Consider the following 19,879-nt stretch of genomic DNA (forward strand, 5'->3'; position numbering starts at 1 on the left):
CCCTGACCCCGCCCTGGGCAAAACCTTTGAAAGTCTATTTTCAAAAGCTGAAACGTGGTAGATAACGCTCTAATCTATTCCTATATGGCAGGCAGAGTGAAACATAGCAGTGAACCCATCTCTCCTCCTAGATGACAGCAGTTGAAGAGCACCGTATTAGTTATTTTAGGGTTGGAAATACCGCATTTTGAAGAAACATTGTAGTGTGAAAACTATGAACAATAACTTCCTGGAGTGTTTGAAAGCACTGACACATCTGTGTTGATAAATGTTATGGTCCGGAATGCAGTTTTGATAGCCACTGATGAAGAAGGATCTTGTGCAGACTGACTACCCCAACAGCATCACACCCTTGGAGAGCAGAGACAGGCTGAAGATTCTAAGTGCCTTAGTGCTGCATTAGCAGAGTTTCAGTGAACACTGCAGCCTTAAGACAGGTATAGCATCCCCTTCCTCCCTCAGCAGCAGAGTGCCAAGCAGTCTGGCAAGGGGAGCAGCACCACTATTTTGGCAACAGTCAACACTGCCTTAATGTGCTTAGCAACAACTCTGAGTCCCAAGAGCCGCTCTTCGAACTCATGTTTGTTGGAAACAGTTAGCAGGCAGATCCTCAGCTACCCACAACAGAGCTGGGAGAAGGAGGGCTTCTGCAACCTTCCCGTATGCTTGCATTCTGGATCATTTGTCCAAATAAATGCTATGCATTTGTAATGGTTCTTCCATTAGTACCTCTTACGACCACTGGACCAAATAAAAAATAATCAATAACCTGTGTAAAACCCACGATGCTATAATTGCGCAGTATCTTTATACTAATAAGGTCAGTGGAAGCACTGGTTTTAGTGGAAAAAAGCTTACTAGTTAGGAAGCAACAGGAAAAGTTGCATAAATGTTGTGGCTTGCCCCAGTCAGCAACTAAGCCCCGCACAGCCACTTATTCACCCCCCCACCCCTGTGGGATGGGGGAGAGAATTGGAAGAGCAAAAGTAAGAAAACTTGTGGGTTGAGATAAGAACAGTTTAATAATTACAAAAAATAGTAATAACAATAATACCATTAATAATATAATGAAAATTAAATTAACAAGAGAGAGATATATGAAGCCCAGGGGGTGGGAGGAAAGAGAAAAAAAACAGAAGTGCAAACCCGCACCACCCACCAAACAACGCCACCAGTCCCCGAGCTGTGGTCACTGCTTCCCCTGGCCAACTCCCCCCAGTTAATACATTGGGCATGACGTTACATGATATGGAATATCCCGTTGGCCAGTTTGGATCAACTCTCTTGGCTGTGCCCCCTCCCCTCCCGGCTTCTTGTGCACCCGGCAGAGCATGGGAAGCTGGAAAAGCCCTTGACTAGTACAAGCACTACCCAGCAACAACTAAAACATCGGTGTGTTATCAACATTATTCTTATACTAAGTCCAAAGCACAGCACTGTGCCAGCTGCAGTGAAGAAAACTAACTCTATCCCAGCCAAAACCATGACAGTATAGCAAGCCCATATTAAGAAATAAAAGCTCAATACATGGTACTGTAATATGCCAATCAAATTCAAAGTTTGACTAAAAATTACTTTATAGATATGACAGAATAAATTTTCCTGGCTTTTTTTTTTTTTTAACACTAATGACGTACCTATACAAAGTGGCCTACAGAAAAGTAATGTTTCTTCATCAATGTTCCCATTTGTGGTTTTAACTTTAAATAGAATGGAAATATTTTTAAAAACATGCTTTGTAACATCATTTGATATAAAACAGAGTCATCATCTTATAAATAAGGCTTGAAATTATGATTACTCATTAGATTTATACGGTGTTTCAGCTGTACAACTGACGATAATTCTCTGAAAGACTTATTCGTTGAAGCATGATCAACTATTATTATTAACATAACAGTACAGAATTTTTTTATTCAGTAATGATTAAATATTGCCTATGAAAAAAAGCTATAGAAATGGAATTTAGCATTATCACTTAATTTTATACATACAGTTCTGAATGAATCATAAAAAGCTAATTAATAATGGCAAATTAATGCTTGCACAATAAACCTTGAAGAGTCTATCTAGTTTATAGAAAGACAAACTCATTCCACCATAATGTATTCATTCTTCATACGCCATCACTAGCACAGAATACTACAGATCTACAACAAAGGCCTTAGCTGTTGCAATTGCCCAGGAGGAAATGCAGTATTCAGATAAACACATTGTGCTCAAGAAGAATAAGCTACTTTGGAAGAGAACCAAAGCAGCCGTTCCACAGAGCACTGAATTGCTTGGTGCCAGCCAAAAGCAGACACAGGCAAGTATTTAGCTCCTGTCTTCCACTGGATTTAGGTAGAGAAATCAAGTAGGCAGGTTATTCCCTCTCCTTAGGAAGGAGACCTCTGTTTTGGAGCTAAACCATCATTCTCCTGCTCACAGGAGACTTGAATCACTGCTGACACACTAAACTGAATAACCCCTATGCTAAATTGAATGTGATCACTTTTTGTCCTTTTTGTGGTAGCTGAACTATTGTCCCAGGAAGAAATGGAAGGCTCACAGGAAAAGAAAGACTAACTTAACTATATAGTGTAGTTCTTAGAGCATTCATGGTTATGAAAAAGTTCTGACACCTGTTTCCAAAATTAGCATTTACACTAGCAGTTACCAGACAGAAGAGGAAAAAAAGTTCTGGGGGCAAAGTAGATCAGGTAAAGAAGATTAGTAACAGGGAAGCAAGTTTTTCCCTGGTAATTTATATGTAATTAATATAAATGGTATATAACTCATGAAAACTATAGATATCCTGAATTAATATCCACAGAGCCAGGGTTTCATAGCACGAAGCTGAAGCAGCTACTTTTAATTTAAGGTGGGGTTTGTAATGGCTAGAAAACTAAGGCAAAAAGAAGCAGTAGTAATATGACTCAAAGTGGAAGAACTGGACCACAGAATATGATCATCTTACCAACCAACACATCTTCTTTAATTCAGAGTATGGGAGACTTCCAGAATATAAATGCATTGACTGAAAGGAAAACTTGACTAAGGAATATATCTTGATTACAGTTAGTCCGTCTGTTCTCACACACATAGTGCATATATTGAAAACAAGTAATTTGAATTGAATACCAACTTTATGCCACATTTAGCAGATGCGTAGTTGAAGGCTACTGCTTTGAAAATGTTTAATAACTGATCACTTTTAAGATTCTAACTTTTATTATAGCTCTCACCTAATAAAGCATCTTGTTTAATCATAGAACGGTTTAGGTCGGAAGGGATTTTTGAAGATCATCTAGTCCAAACCCCCTACCATGGGCCAGGACACCTTCCACTAAACCAGGTCACTCAAAGCCCCATCCAACCTGGCTTGAACATGTCCAGGGATGGGGCATCCACAGCTTCTCTGGACAACCTGTTCCAGGGCCTCACTACCCTCACTGTAAAGAATTTCTTCCTTATGTTCAGTATAAACGTCTCCGAGTTTCAAACTGTTGCCCCTTGTCCTGTCACTACCTGTCCCTGCAGGTAAAGAAGTCTCTCTGACTTTCTTATAAGCCCCCTTTGTATAGTGAAAGGCTACAACAAGGTCGTTCCCGTCTTCCTCAGGCTGAATAACCCCAATACTCTCAGCCTTTCTTCATACCAGAGGTGTTCCAGCCCCATGATCATCTTTGTGGCCCTCCTCTGGACTTGCTCCAACAGCTCCATAGCTTTCTTGTACTGGGGACCCCAGAGCTGGATGCAGGGCTCCAGGTGGGGTCTCACCAGGGCAGAGTAGAGGGGGAGAATCACCTCCCTCGACCTGCTGGCCATGCTGCTTTTGGTGCAGCCCAGGGTACAGTTGGCCTTCTGGGCTGTGAGTGCACATTGTTGGCTCATGTCCAGCTTTTCATCCACCAGTACCCCCAAGTCCTTCTCTGCAGGGCTGCTCTCAATCCACTCATTCCCCAGCCTGTATTGATACTGGGCACTGCTCCAAACCAGGTGCAGGACCTTGCACTTGGCCTTACTGAACCTCATAAGGTTCACATTAAATAATTAAAAAAAAATAAACTGGTTATTAATGTATTTGTAAAAGCTGTAAAAGCTCTCAAACAAGGTAAAAACCAATCTACTTCTCAAGTAAATCATTGAAACTGTGCGCAGAACACTCTCAAGGAGCACAGTAGCTAACTGAAAAAATATATTTTTGTTAGTTTCAATTAGAATTATATATGTATTACTTGGAGATAAAGCTGCAACACAATTTTCCACACAGAAATATTTTCAAGACTTAACTGTGTCTTTGATTTTGAAAGGTTGTACTTACTATCAAATGATAAAAGAGGATGTTCTACACATAATTGCTTCTCTCAATATTAAAATATTTTCCCAATTGAGTTCTACCACAATTTGTATTATTTTGTTACAGAATGATGGTGCTAAAGAGAGGGAAAAATAAAACAAGCTATAGGTACGTCCAAGTCTATGAACTGGGTAGTTGCAGCTTCTCTCCTGTATTCCCACAGGATTGGTTTGGAAACTAAACATAAATTATGGACAAATTCATTCATCACGTGCGAATCAAATACTGGAAGAGAAGACCACTCATAAATGTTTACTGAACCAGCTGAAATTATCACATCTCCATCCTTATCTTGTGTTTATAATTAACAGAAAATATGGAACTATCTAAACAATATCATATGGTAACAATGAAAAGCACAAAACAATTTTTCAGCCTCATGTTAATTAAATTAAATTACTACATTCTTCCACATATGTTCAACCACTTTTATTTCCTTTAATAATATCTTTTCATGCAGCTTTTTTTTTTTTTTTTTCATTTCTGCCCACTCATTTCTGCTCTTTAAACACAACAAAGAGAAAGCAAAGAAAAAGTGATACCTGGATGCTAGAGGAGATGAAAATGCAGATCAAATAATCACTCACATGCATTGAGCATTCTAAGTCTGACAAATTTAACTTTGTATTTGCATCTACTGAAAGAGCATAGCACACACAAAAACAGAAAATGAAGAGCAGATTAGTGGTTGCACTACCGAAAGTCTAAGTCAAAGTATGACTTGTACAGCAATTTCAGAAAGCCACTACAGATTTAGGTAGAATTTTAAAATATAAAGGCTAAGTATAACGAATGCAGCTACAACTAAAAAGTTGTATTAAAAAGAATTCTAATAAACTGCTGAGCAGCCTTTAGTTTCACATTAACAGCAAGTCAAATGTACATGGTACTATATTATGGTCACCTGAACTACTTAAAAACCATGTGAGGATTCTGAACAAATCTTTAAAACAACAAATAGAATACTGCAGAAAAACAACAGCATGAAGTAAAACAGCTTTGTTTTGCTGCAGCCTACATAATAGAAACTATTTCTAATTATATATTATTGATCCATCTTAGATAACAGTAATCAAAGCCTGCGGACTTTTAAATAAAATAAAAAACATTCCACTGCTTAAACCATTTTCTCTCTACTTAATTTTCTTACTTATTTTTACCTGAGAACCACTTTCAGTTGATGCAGTTTCTGACAAAAAAGAAAGTTTATTGTTCTTTCAAAAAATTACTATTCTTTTTACATAGTGCTAAATTTTCTTCCTACTACGAATTAAACTGTTCTATTCTAATCTACATGTTCTCAACATTAAACTTACTTATGACTAATTTGTCTTACCTGACCTAAAAATGAGAGAACAGGGCTCCCAAATTCCTTGTACAGGCCATGCAGTCACATAGCTGCACCTTCAGTGCTCAGGTAAGAAGGGACTGAAACTCCAGTGGGGTTCTGAGTCCTGAACACCTAAGAGCTCGCTTACAAATCACTAGACTGTTTGACTTTTCCCTGCTAGCATGTCATTCCCTTGTTTACTGCATTTGCAGCATAGCACCAAGCATGTTGTACCTGCTAGTGTGCAACAGGTTCAAAGCACCCAGCAAGCAACAGAAGCGCTGTGCTTCTGTGGCGGACAGGGTTTCCAGACAAATGTATCTCCAGCCATCCCTCAGGGTGCCCAGATATCCTGGACACAACAACTCAAACTGGGAACAGACCTAGAAAAATTTTATGTACGCTAATCCTATTAAAATGCAGTTTAGCCTTTGGTAAAACGCGTCTTAAAGCTTCATGAGCAACTTTCCTAGAGTAAGCATTTGCCAATTAGCCTGTATTAGTAACTTACCCCCCACACCCAGAAGTGCCTCTATCGTGACTGCTAGTATCACTAAACTTCATTGGTTCTTGACCTGATTCAGAAATTTTCATTACGTTTACCTATCAAATTCAGAAAAATTAGCCCATAAATATAATAAGCACATATTATGGCCATCCACATAAAACCAAAGATAATTTTGAATATTCCAGAAAATAAGATTGGTAAAATAATACTGGAACTGCATATTTTGGTTTATTAATCTATGTGTTTCATAAAAGTAAGCAGTTTTCCTGAAGATACTGTTTGCTTGCTTGGTTGCACTTTAAAACTGCTGTTTTCTTCAGGATGTGTTTACTAAAAATTTTGTTTCTGCCTTTAAGGAAAGTAGTATCTACCTCTGATAGCCTCCTGTGACAATTTGTTGTAATGATAAACAAATTTTGTGACGATTTTGAAATTTAAAAAGTAAACAGGGAGAAAGAACCTTTTTCCTACTTGTACCATAGTCTGTGTAACCCAGGCTGTGTGCACTGGCAAGTCTATGGCACTAACAAAACAGATTAGATAACAGCTCTTTTTCCTGACTTGAGATCTCTATGACATATTTGTACTCAAGCTTTCTAACCTAAAACAATGAAACAATGAAATTCTGATATGGTAAGACACTGCTACCATACATCTTCTCTCTAAAATATATTATCTGAATCACTAGTATCTCTGTAAACACACCTTAACAAAAGCTCCTCCTATTCTCCACTAACTGCCAGTGTGTCTTTTAGAGATACACTGAAGCCGCCTTGTCATCTATAGTAGTTAGAATGGTACTAATCCACATACATGAGCAGAGATACCCTTTTTCCAGAGGTTTGTTTTTTTTTAAAAGAGGGGGAGGTGGGGATAGTACTTCTCCAAAAATAATTGCTTCTAAAATTATTTATATTTACAGTCATCACACTATCATTTAATGAATAAATACCATACTCTTCTTCAGTAATTGCAATTACCAACTAAGAGATTACACAATACAGTTCTAAAAAAATCTTAGTTACTCAGCTATTACTTTTCCCCTTGTTTTTTTTTTCTAAGAACACAGGAGTTCTAACATTGATCTGACAGTTACAGAAAGCATTGAGCACTAGAGCATTTATAAGGCTAGTGTAAAACACTAATGCTGTTACTTCCTCTGATTTTTATGCCGTTATTTTCTTGGCAAACAGAGCCAGGCTGAAACACGTTCTACCACAACAGAACACTAGGACTTTAATTCTATTTTTCCCCATGGTGCTTACAATGCTTTTTTTGGGCTTTCCCAGAAGGAATATTCCATAGTTTTGTATAGCGAATTAGGTTCTTTTTCTTTAAGTGTTTCTTATGTATTATGATCTTGCAGAAGTGTTTCAATTAACTTGCGTTTCAGAATAATTTTCCAAGTTCTGGAAACAGCATAAGATTAGTATTCTATTTAAGTTTCCTTAAATCAAGTTGAACACAAAGAAGAGCAAAAAATATATAAATGACACTTGCATTAATACTGTAAGATTTTATAAATAGGTTTTGAGCTTACTCCTGTCGCAACAGTTTTTAAAGATAAATCTGCTTCTTGACCTGCATGATTACAACTGAACAATTCACTGTTGATAAAAATCTAAGAGAGATGCCACTCAGGTCTCCGTTATCAGCATTCATCAGAATGGTGCTATATATGAAATGGGCTGATTGTGTAAGTGAAGAGGCACACAGGTCACCTACAAACATTCTGCAACACAAAGTTGAAGTCATCAATATTACAAATGAAAACTTGTTCTTCATAAGTTTTCTGTAAAGTGGATGATCAACATGTTTATGTCTCATATTTCAGCTATATCGTAGCAAGGTATATACTGTGAGGCTCAGAGAGAAAAATAGGTGGAAATTAAGTACCTTCCCTTTGATGCACATTGAGTAAAGGCAGCAACATGGCAGGGTCAAACTGGAGAAGAAACAACAAAAAGGGACAGTAGGAACAGAAATAGGGTGCAGCATAATGCCTGATAATCTCCCATATTTGAGACAAAGTAGTCCAGGAAATTAATATTTTAATATACAGTTTTTCTCCCTTATTTATCTGAGAAACCTGTGGATTTTTCTGAAACACACTTCAGCCGTAACTTAACTTCTTTGTTGGCTACGCAAGTATCAGTAAATTTCAGACAGGATATAAGCCTCACAGAGGTTTTTTTGCCATGATTCATTGTTACCGTATGAATTATGCTCCTTATAATGCAAATTATTATGGTGAAAAACCATTATTAACTTCTATTAATAGCAACACACTATACAGATCAAAAAATGTAGTACTTATTTTTATCCAAATGAACAGAACAGTTTTGAATTAGACAAGCAATAACGACCTCCTTTCAGAAAAAGGAGTGTAGCCTTTCTTAAATTGTCGGCATCACTCCTGTTGATAATAAGTGCCGTATACACTTAAACAGCTAGCATTGCCAATGATCAAAACTACAATAGTGAGAAAAAATATCTTCCTTACCTATGTATACAATTTTTTGATTCGAGATATGCCATACCAGAAGCAGCATCTAATGAAAATTTCACCAACTGTTTGGTTTTTAGCTCATCCTTCTTTTTTCTTAAAAAGGACAGGAAATCACCCCCTAGAAAAACAGACAGACAGACAATGAGACACGACAGATAGGATACTCACATTCATCTCTCATTAGGGGTGCAAGACCAAACAAAATGCAGCTATTAGCTGTTCTCCTCAACCCATCAGTTTCAGGTTAGCCTAAGAAAAAGAAAGGAACTGACCTTTCAAAATGCAGTTTCCCTAACTTCCCTTAAATAGTAGGTGCTTAGAAGTGAAACCTGCACAGCACGTTTTTTATATACTCAAAATCTTCACCAGTGTACATTAAATAGACTTACATGAAAATTGTTCACAAAAATAATTTGTGATAAATACACTTCTCTAATCACAGACTGGTTGCTGTAGGTGTTTATAAAAATTGGGAATAAAGAGGTTAGTTCCTATTAGTTACATGAGAGTGATTTTTAGCTGATCATTTGCAGTGGTGTTTCTCAAATTCTACACTGATATGTTTGGAGGGGTAACAAAGTGTTTTACTTCTTGGGCAATGCTAACTGCATATTTGACACTGGCAACTGACGGCAAACAACTATTACTGTGACTTCACAGCCTTCTGCCTTGAGGAATTAAAGTTGCTGTCCTCTTGTCTGCGGAAGGGAAGGGGTCAGTATGGTGGATTTCCAAAGGGGAATCTGTTTGCAAAAGAATGTTTCTGAAAAACTGATTTCAGACAAAGATAAGCAGGGGACACATTATACAAACACTGCAATGCCATGTTCTGACTGATATAACCGTATTAAAGATTTTTTTCTAAAATATATTTTATTGTTCCAGGCAAAGACAAAAAATAACAGTGGAGCTTTCCACACCACACTATTTATTTGCTAGTGTGTACCTAGCCATTGCTCTGGCCTTTGTTTTCACTTTGCACTGAATTGACTATAGGAATTCACTCCTCCAAGTAATGCACTGTTATACTATTTTATAAACCATCTTTCTTACCAATGAGTAAAGACACTATATATGTTTCATACAGGATTTTCTTAGAGGGCCATTTCTATTTGTATTTCATACTGTAAGGTATAAAACCGGAGAATACTAACGAAAAAAGTCTGCTGTTATGAAGGGTAACCGTAACATCCTTCAAGTACTATGTTGGAGTAATTGTAAAATAGATTAGCACCTTAAATGCCAATGGCTTTGTTTATTCATTTTGCCTGGGATTAGTTTTCTTTTAGTGCAAACAATCTGGATATGATGGCTTTACAGAGTACCCCTTGATGAAAACTCCCAGAAAATAATCACCTGATAAACTACAGATAAAAACCACTGTTTCCATTTTGCTCAATTAATTTTTTTTATAAATACAGTAATACTACAGGAAAGCCAGAAAACACTCTTTTCACAGAATCATATAATTGTTTACGTTGCCAGCCACCTCTCGAGTTTATCAGGTCCACCTGCCATGCTCAAGCAGGGCCATCTAGAGCCACTTTTCCAGGACCGTGTCCAGACAGCTTCTGATTACCTCTAAGGATGGAGATCCCACCACCCCTCTGGGCAACCTGTGCCAGTGCTTGGTCATCCACACAGGGAAAAGGTGCTTCCTGATGTTCAGGAGGAACCTCCTGTGTTTCAGTCTAGACCCATTGCCTCTGGTCCTGGCACTGGGCACCACTGAAAAGAGCCTGGCTCCGTCCTCTTTGCACCCTCCCTTCAGGTATTTACATACATTGATAAGATCTTCCCGAGCCCTCTCTTCTCCAGGCTGAACATTCACAGTTTGCTCAGCTTTTCTTCATCAGAGAGATGCTCCAGTACATTCATCATCCTGGTGGCCCTTTGTGGGGCTCTCTTCAGTATGCCCAAGTCTCTCTGGTACTGGGAAGACCAGCATCAGGCTCAGCACTCCAGGTGTGGCCTCACCAGTGCTGAGTAGAGGGGAAGGACCACCTCCCTCGACTTGCTAGCAATGCTTTGTTTCATGCAGCCCAGGAATCTGCCTTCTTTGACACAAGGACATGTTGCTGTCTCACGTTCACTTGGGCATCCAGCAGGACCGCCACGTCCTTTTCTGCCAAGCTGCTTTCCGGCTGGGCAGCCCCAAGCCTGCACTCGTCCCTGGGGTTGTTCCTCCACAGGTGCAGGACTTTGCACTTCCCCCTGTTGAACTGCATGAGGGTCCTGTTGGTCCATTTCTCCAGCCTGTCCAGGTCCCTCAGGATGGCAGCACGGCCCTCTGGTGTATCAGCCCCTCGTGCCAGCTTGGTGTCATCAGCAGACTTGCTGAGGGAGCACTCTGCCCTATCATCTAGCTCATTAATGAAGATGTACAACAGGACTGGATCCAGTATTGATACCTGGGGTACACCTCCAGTTACTGATCTCCAAAATTCTTAATATTCTGATTCCATTTAAACAGGTGAATAAAATTATCTGATACATTCTTCAATGATAAATTTCTGGCAATTTCTAAGAAGCAGTGCACATAACAGCAAAACACAGTCTGTTTAAAGCATATACAGTCTGTTTTTAATTTGAAAGAGTAACAAAAGGGTTGTATAACTACATAATCCAAAACCATGGACCGTCTAGGTATTTAAAATTAGACTGCCAGAACAGATTGATAAAGTGCAAGGATGAAAGCAAAGGTGTATGATTTTTTTTTTTGTTTTTGCTGACAACGCAGTGAATGCTCTCATGTTGGGCCAACCATCACCCCTCAGGTGAACAAGCGAATATTGCATCCTGAGTATGCAACAGTGCTACTGGCATGCACGAAGTCCTCGATGCCCTTTACTCCTGGGTGTAAATGCTAGGTAACACAGATGGAAAATCAAGAGCTGCCTGGATGCCCTTGACACTAAAACCAATTTGAAATACCCTCTGTTTTGTAAGAGATAGTTACACACATCACAGCTCCAATGTCTGACTGGATGAATCTTGGGATACTGAATTTTAAATTCGTATGAAATCTACAAAGAAGAGAATACTATTGCAAACTGGACTGGGTAGCTACCACCCTTCCTTTAATCTGAGTGCTTACTGACATAGTCTGCTAACTGGCAAAAAGTAGATATTGACGGAGAGAAGGAAGATAAACACTCTGTTGAAATATGTGCCATTTCTTACACATGTAAACAGAATTATTCTAACAGCAGACAGTTAACAATAATTTTTAAACAATTCCCCCTCCAACACATACAAACAAGCTGATGAAAATTATTCTGTTTATATACTGAGAACTCACTGCTCTGTACATAGGAATAATCTTTTAATTAGGAAGTATGATTACATGCCTTTATGAATATGAAAGTCTTCCAATCTTGGCAAACTGTGGCATAACTTGAATAAGAAGAGTAAATCAAGGAAGTTTACAGCAGAAATGTATAAGACTAACCTAAAAAATCCTACCCTCAATCAGCCAGCATTCCAATATTGGAACTTACTGCAGGAAGAACTGAAAAGATAGATAAGCTTAGTTTGATACGACTTCTCACACAGTCATACTAAAAACGAAGGAATAAGTATTAAGTGAGAAAGGTCTATTTATAAGAACTGTTATAACAACATCAGTGTCAGTCTAAATCCATACTCCTCACAGTTTGTATAAATTCATTGTACAAATGAGTTACTGCTCTTCACTATCAACCGCAAAAAATCTGTTCTCAAATAACAAGCTACTAATGATTACAAGGTATCAAAACAAAAGCTAACCATATCCATTAAAAAAATTTAGAAAGAACATGTTATCAATTTGTTTCTAATATGCTCAGGCAATTCCATTAGGATCCTAATTTTCATCAGTTCGTTTCTGAACAAGATTAAAAGCTGCTCAGTTCTTTACATCAGAATACGTCAAACTCACAGAGTACAAGCCTGTAACTTCCCAATGCAATCATGGCATCGGGAAGTGCTTTAGATTTGCTAATTTTTAGTGTTTGGCATGTACTGTATGAACTACTATGGTTTTCAGCAAAACCAACATGGTATACCTCAAGTTGTATACAGTGTATTTTATGCCTGTCATCAAAACACAGTTCTAATAAAATTATCTTAATCTGTCTCAGAGCCTCAATAGAATAAAGTCAGCAAAGGTATGCTTTCACTAGCAGTTCTGTTTTCTTGTACCTGTCCTTGCATAGAGGTGACAAAAATGTCTTTTAAATACTCTATTCAATATTGATTTGAAAGCACTGTTAGCTGCAGACAAAATAAAAGAGCAAAGTGATATACATCTCATTCTGTACAAGACACGTCATTTTAGGTTAAATCTGATTATCCTCATCATTGTGATACCAACGTAGGCTTAAGTGTCTGTCTTTTAACTAACAGAATTACTCAGAACTCTGACTTTTACCGTCTACTGTGGCCAATGTTCCAGCTATTCATTTTCACAGGAAAGCATCCACATGAATACCTTCAAAGCTAAGTTAAGAGGGTTTCACTGCAAACCCTTCAGCATAGAACTGTAGCTACATAATACCTTTATGGGCTTCTTAAAACAACTTTAAATATAAAAAGCCCTAATTCACTATTTGCAGCACACAGCGTCAGAGCATTATCTCCACTATAATAGCTGTTGATAAAAATGAAATAAACAGGCCAATTAGACTAAGAAACAACTGAAACAAAACTAGATGACTACATAATAGTAAGTAATGCTTTCTCTTATATGTGCAATTTCCATTGTATTCCACACGGCTACCTGCTATTTCAGTTAAATTAGTTATATTATGGAACACACTACCAGGAAATGAGGTCTGCTCCAACCACTGTGAGTACTACAGAAATAATTAGACCATTATAGTATTATCACCAAGCAGAAATTGACTGCCTGTTTTGGGTTTACAGGAGGATAAATAACAGTATTGGAGCATCTGCCTAATATGATAGAATTATTTTACTAAGTAGATGACAAAATGTAGTGCATAAGCAGAAGCTCCGTGAGAGCAGCCTGCTATAATTGGATTCCTGAAAACAGCCCTTCATGTATTTCACTGTGAATGTGAAGTATTTCTCATTATACGCAGAAATTTTAAGAGAGTGCAAATACCACATATCAGCATTTCCTAGTGTTGGCCATACTTTATAGCATAAACTTTATGCTGTGTCTTAAGCAGTATTTTATAGCAATATGACAGTTCACTTAATGGTGCACACACAAGTAAGCTGATGTCTTGCAAGAGAAAAAAACCTAACTGTGGTCTATGAGAAAAAATCAAAATGGAAGAAACAGCAAAAAAATATGTTAAATCAGCTTATAAAACAACTGATTATGGTAAACTCTGACTTTAAGGGCATTTATAATGAACTATAAGTATGTACTTCAGTGTCCTCCTGAGCTGGTGCCCAAAATGGTATCTACCCACTTGTCCTAGGCACTCTTTGCATTATTCTGACAGCCAGTATTGATATTGAACATAATTAAAATATAGTTTTGAAATTATGGTGGGAAATCTCCAACTTATTGATATCTAGATATATAGACATACATTATTTATGTATCTCTAGGTAGTATCATGCATTTTAATAGTGTTATTTTATAAATAATAATTATACAAATATTAATAAATGTGTTAATACAGTAATTATTAAGAATGGTATGGAATGATATATATTATTATTTACACACTAGCTTTAATAAAGTGGGAGAATTTCCTTTATTAAACAGCCTTGTTAAGTAGCAGTTTATTTAAAGAATAACTTAATTCTTCTTACATTTATATACACATTAATCATGCAGATGCAGCATGCTTCTGGCCATCCCACTTAATGGTCACCTAACACACAGGAGGTCCATGATTCAATATTCATAATTGTTTTATACGCTCTTATAATATTATTGAAATGACCTTTATCTGCAGCTGTAAGTATTTACAAATTTGAGGATTCATATGGTCAGTCTTTTGACTAATGTAAGAAATTTAGAGTTTCTTTACTGCCCAATATCTTAATCACATATACCTTATCAACAAAGGAAACCCAAACACAGCTACTTAAAACTATGAATTTAAAATAGTAAACATGCATCTGTAGCAATTCTAGAAGACAGTTTTTTAAGAAAGTAAGCAGCATTTTGAGAAACTATTAAAAATATAAGGGTTTAGAAATGCTGAAGCACTCATTTTCCTTAGTGTGCCTTCACTGTTCAACTAATGGATCATTTGTGTGTAACGCCATCCTTCCACTTCTTTTTTTTTTTATTTTATGTAAGTAGTAACAGAAATTGTAAAAAAAAGCCAAGGTTTTTCAACTGCCTACAGAGTACTATTGTGAAATGCAGTTAAAACTTCATTTTTCCTGTTAAGCAATGCACGTAGAGTTGCTATAATCATGCAAAGTTTTACCACAGTAAGATTAACAATGGTAGTAATGAAGTACGAGTGGAAATGCATGTATGTGAAAACAAAAGATGAAAGAAAAAAACAAGAGTTAAAAGAATGGTGTGCACTGAGAGCCAAAAACATGATTTGCAGTAACACATAGGCAAACACAGAGACCATGTTGCTTGGACCAGGACTGTGACACAGATGACTTTTTAGCAGAAGACCTGTGATGAGACCACAATGGAGATGACTCACTAGCACAGAATAACTACACTGCAATGATGATAAGAAGGTCACAACACATTATATGTGCTATTTCACTTCTTTTTAGTAGGATGACAGACTACAGACATTGAAATTGAGGAAAATATTGACAGGTCAGCAACCTTGCCTTAGAGATTTAAGGTGGATCAAATAAGCTAGAGTGTGAGGTCAATGATCCAACCACGTTAACTACTTATTCCGGAACAGCAGAAAAGCCTGTCCAAACCCAAGTCTGACAACATCTGTCAAGAAAAAAGCAGAAATTATAGCAGGACATTAATAGACAGCATCCCTTGTCTTCTGTGCTGCACAAAATAATCCTGCTCAGGCTACTTGGACTCTATGTTTTGGTATCGTGGCTACGAGGATATATGACTATGAGTGGGTAGATACAACCTAGTTCAGAAATCAACTAAAAGGAAAATCAACATCCCCAGGCAGTCTGCCATTCAGTTTTGTTTCATTAATTCCTATAATTGGACTATGCTTCAAAACCAATAATCCCTTGTAAGGGATTCTACATTAGAAAGTAGTGATAGCCCATGTGAAACAGAACACAGATGAGGAACAGGGCTTTTTAATCTAAAGAGAAACAACAAACATTTTTTTTTAAATGCAGACACATTAAATAATAAATATTTTTACTTAAAAGTTGTTCTAGGTAAAGCAAAAATAATAATGCAAAGCAATACCAACAAATAAGATGCATACGGAAGTTCTTGCAGCTACCAAAATACTTTGCTGATTTTTTTATGTTTGGTTCTTTTCATTCCGTTTTCAAAGAGATTTTCTAATTTCATCTACTTGCTGATTTCTTTTGGTACAATCTTGATACAAAATATAGTATCATCAAAGCCTAAAATATCTGTGAAAAGATAAAAATCAAACTCCAGTCTCAAATGTTACAATAAAAGAAGACTATAGAGTGGGGCCTTGGTCTTGTTTTATCAAATAGACAAGCTCTGAGCCAAAAGAATTTTTATGCCCCAACAAAGGAATTTCACTGTTCCCCCTCTTTTCTTAATTTTCTCACAGCTGGAAATCATGCAGCAAATAGGAAGGCAGAGGCACATGTGAATGTACAAGACTAAGAAAAAGGGAATGGAGGAAGAAGAAATGGGGTCTGTATGTGTGCATGTGTACTACAAGAGGGCTAGGGGGACAGGGTGAAGTCAGACCTGTATGGGGAGAAGAAATCCATGGGGTGGCATCTGGTTCACAGGATGATGTGCGGAACAAGAGAGAAGGTGGCAGAGGCAGAAGCATGGCAGGCTGCAGAGAAGTACTGACAAAGAAAAATAGAAGCGGGAAGCTTAGTTGAGTAAAAAGGAAAGGATAAAGTAAGAGAGACAAAACCTAGAGAAGCAGACAAAGTTTATATTTGTGTGAAGAGAAACTGTAGGGCAGACACAGGGTGGCTTTAGCAACAGCTAGGTATTGAGCCAGAAAACTTGTTTGACTAAAGCCTATCTTCCAGGGAAAAAAGAAGAGCTGAATGGACAATAAAACCAGACAGTAACTACCACTGTTAAAAATCTGCAGCTTATCTCCAATTTGAATTCATCTAGAATTTGACTTTTTTTTTTGTTATTGTTGCATTGATTTGTGACAGTGTGCAGTAAAGATTCAGGATGTGACTACAAGATAGGACACACGCGAAATTTGCTGGCAGAAGTCAGCTACTGAAGATGCACAATGCCACCAACGGGGCAGATCGTGCAAAACTTTATTAAAGTTGTCTTAGAATCATAGAATGGTTAGGGTTGGAAGGGGCCTTTGAAGATCATCTAGTTCCAACCTCTCTGCCATGGGCAGGGACACCTTCCACTAGGTCTGGTCACTCAAAGCCCCATCTAACCTGGCTTTGAACACTTCCAGGGATGGGGCATCCACAACTTCTCTGGGCAACCTGTTCCAGTGCCTTACCACCCTCACAGTGAAGAACTTATTCCTTACATCTAAACTAAACCTAACCTCTCGCAGTTTAAAGCCATTACCCCTTGTCCTATCACTAGGACACATTGTAAAAAGCCCTTCCACAGCTTTCTGGTAGGTCCCCTTCAGGTACCAGAAAGCTGCTATAAGGTCTCCCTGGAGCCTTCTCTTCTCCAGGCTGAACAACCCCAACTCTCAGTCAGACCTCACAGAGGCCCTCTGATCATGTTTGTGGCCCTCCTCTGGACTCATTCCAACAGGTCTATGTCCTTCTTATGTTGGGGGCCCCAGAGCTGAACACAGTGCTCTAGGCAGAGTCTCATAAGAACAGAGGGGGAAAATCACCACCCTTGCCCTGCCGGCCATGTTTCTTTTGATGCAGTCCAAAATACAGTTGGCTTTCTGGGCTGCAAGCGCACATTGCTGTGCCATGTCGAGCTTCTCATTAACCAACACCCCTAAGCCTTTCTCCTCAGAGATGCTCTCAATCCATTCTCTGCCCAGCCTGTATTGATACTGGGCATTGCCCCGACCCATTTGAAGGCCCTTGCACTTGGCCTTGTTGAACTTCATGGGGATTGCATGGGCCCACTCCTCAAGCCTGTCAAGGTTCCTCTGCATGGCATCTTTTCTCTCTAGAGTATCAACGACACCGCTAAGCTTGTCATCAGCAAACTTGCTGAGGGTGCACTCTCTCTCACTGTCCATGTTGCCAACAAAGATGTTAAACAGCATCAGTCCCAAAACCGACCCTTGAGGAACACTACTTGGTCTCCACTTGGACATTGAGCCATTGACTGCAACTCTCTAAGTGCAACCATCCAGCCAATTTCTTATCCAATGAGGGATCCATCCATCAAATCCATGTCTCTGCAATTTAGAGAAAAGGAAGTCATGCAGGACAGTGTCAAATGCTTTTCACAAATCCACGTAGATGATGTCAGTTGCTCTTCCTTTATCTGCCATTGCTGTAACCCCATTGTAGGAGGCCACCAAGTTGGTCAGGCATGATTTGCCCTTAGAGAAACCATGTTGGCCGTCACCAATCACCTCCTTGTTCTCCATGTGCCTTAGCAGAGTTTTCAGGAGGATCTGCCCTGTGAGCTTGCCAGGCACAGAGGTGACACCGACTGCCCTGTAGTTCCCCGGGTCCTCCTTTTGTACCTTTTTAAAAACTGGGGTTATGTTTCCCCTTTTCCAGTCAGTAGGAACTTTACCAGCTGCCATCACTTCTCAGATATGGTGGATAGTGGCTTAGCACCTTCATCTGCTAATTCTCTCTGGAACCACAGATGCATCTCATCAGGTCCCATGAACATGTGCACCTTCAGGTTCCTTAGATGATCTCAAAACTGATCTCCCATTTCTTTCCAGAGAGGGCCCACATTTTCCCTAGTCATCCTTTTATCACCAACACACCTACAGAAGCTTTTCTTGTTGCCCTTGATGTCCCTGGTTGGATTTAATTCTATCAGGGCTCTACCTTTCCTAACCCGATCTCTGCTCAGACAATCTCTGTATTCCTCCCAGGCTACCTGTCCTTGCTTCCACCCTCTGTAGGCTTCCCTTTTGTGTTTGAGTTTGTCCAGAAGCTCCTTGTTCATCCATGCAGGCCTCCTGGTTATTTTGCATAACTTCCTCTTTGTTGGGATGCACTGCTCCTGAGCTTTGAGGAGGTGATCCTTGAATATTAACCAGCTCTCTTGGCCCCCTCTTCCCTCCAGGGCTTTATCCCATGGTACTCTACCATGCAGATCCTTGAAAAGGTCAAAGGCTGCTCTCCTGAAGTCAAGGTTAGTGAGCTTGCTGCGCACCCTCCTCAGTGCCCTAAGGATCTTGAACTCTATCATTTCATGGTCACTGCAGCCAAGTCTTCCCCTGAGCTTCACATTCTCCACCGTCCCCTCCTTGTTGGTGAGAACAAGATCCAGCATAGTTCCTCTCCTTGTTAGCTCCTTTATCTTTTGGAGAAGGAAGTTATCAATGCATTCCAGGAACCTCCTGGATTGCTTATATCCTGCTGTGTTGTCCCTTGTTTTAAGGGATCTTTACAGAGAAGCAATTGGAAAAATGTTCTCTATAGAGACCTCACTGCCTCCAGAAGCAGGACACAGAATAAAACCACCATAGAAAACACAGCAGCTGAATCACATAACATGTAACTAAAAGTTAACATTTTTTTTCGGCATTGTTCAGCAATCCAGGCCTGTGTATGAAATCAGCTGCATCTTAGAGACAGTAGGGCTAACCTTAAGGTCAGGTAAGCCATAGTGTACACTTATGCCAGCTACTCTTAGCGTCAGCTCTCCTTTATTCAAGGTAACTCATTTAGCAGAAAAGCTCACATAATATGGATATTGTACATACCTCAGTCTCAGCATTGAGACTTTGATTCAACTAACGGCATAAATACATGGAGTCAGCTGTGATTTGGTGCTATAGCCTAAAGTATCACTACATACAGGAAATATGAGTAATTCCGCAAAAGTCAGTTAAGATTTAGTAGGTTGTACCAGCTCTAACTCAGCACGAGCTATAACGGATCTGTGGGTATTTCTTCACTTTATGCTGTGTAGCCCTCTTTTCCAATAATAAGGGGCCAAAACCAGGG

General features: G+C 38.8%; 1 protein-coding gene across 1 annotated transcript in view; it reads right to left on the reverse strand.

Annotated features, from left to right (window-relative positions):
* FER (FER tyrosine kinase) overlaps nt 1-19,879 on the reverse strand; it is a 200,701-nt gene that overhangs the window by 34,814 nt on the left and 146,008 nt on the right. The window contains exon 17 of the mRNA XM_075079858.1: nt 8,684-8,807. Within this exon, the coding sequence (XP_074935959.1) occupies nt 8,684-8,807 (124 nt within the window). The remainder of the gene's footprint in view (nt 1-8,683; nt 8,808-19,879) is intronic.

This window comes from Phalacrocorax aristotelis, chromosome Z (genome assembly GCF_949628215.1).
Source record: "Phalacrocorax aristotelis chromosome Z, bGulAri2.1, whole genome shotgun sequence".
NCBI lineage: Eukaryota > Metazoa > Chordata > Aves > Suliformes > Phalacrocoracidae > Phalacrocorax > Phalacrocorax aristotelis.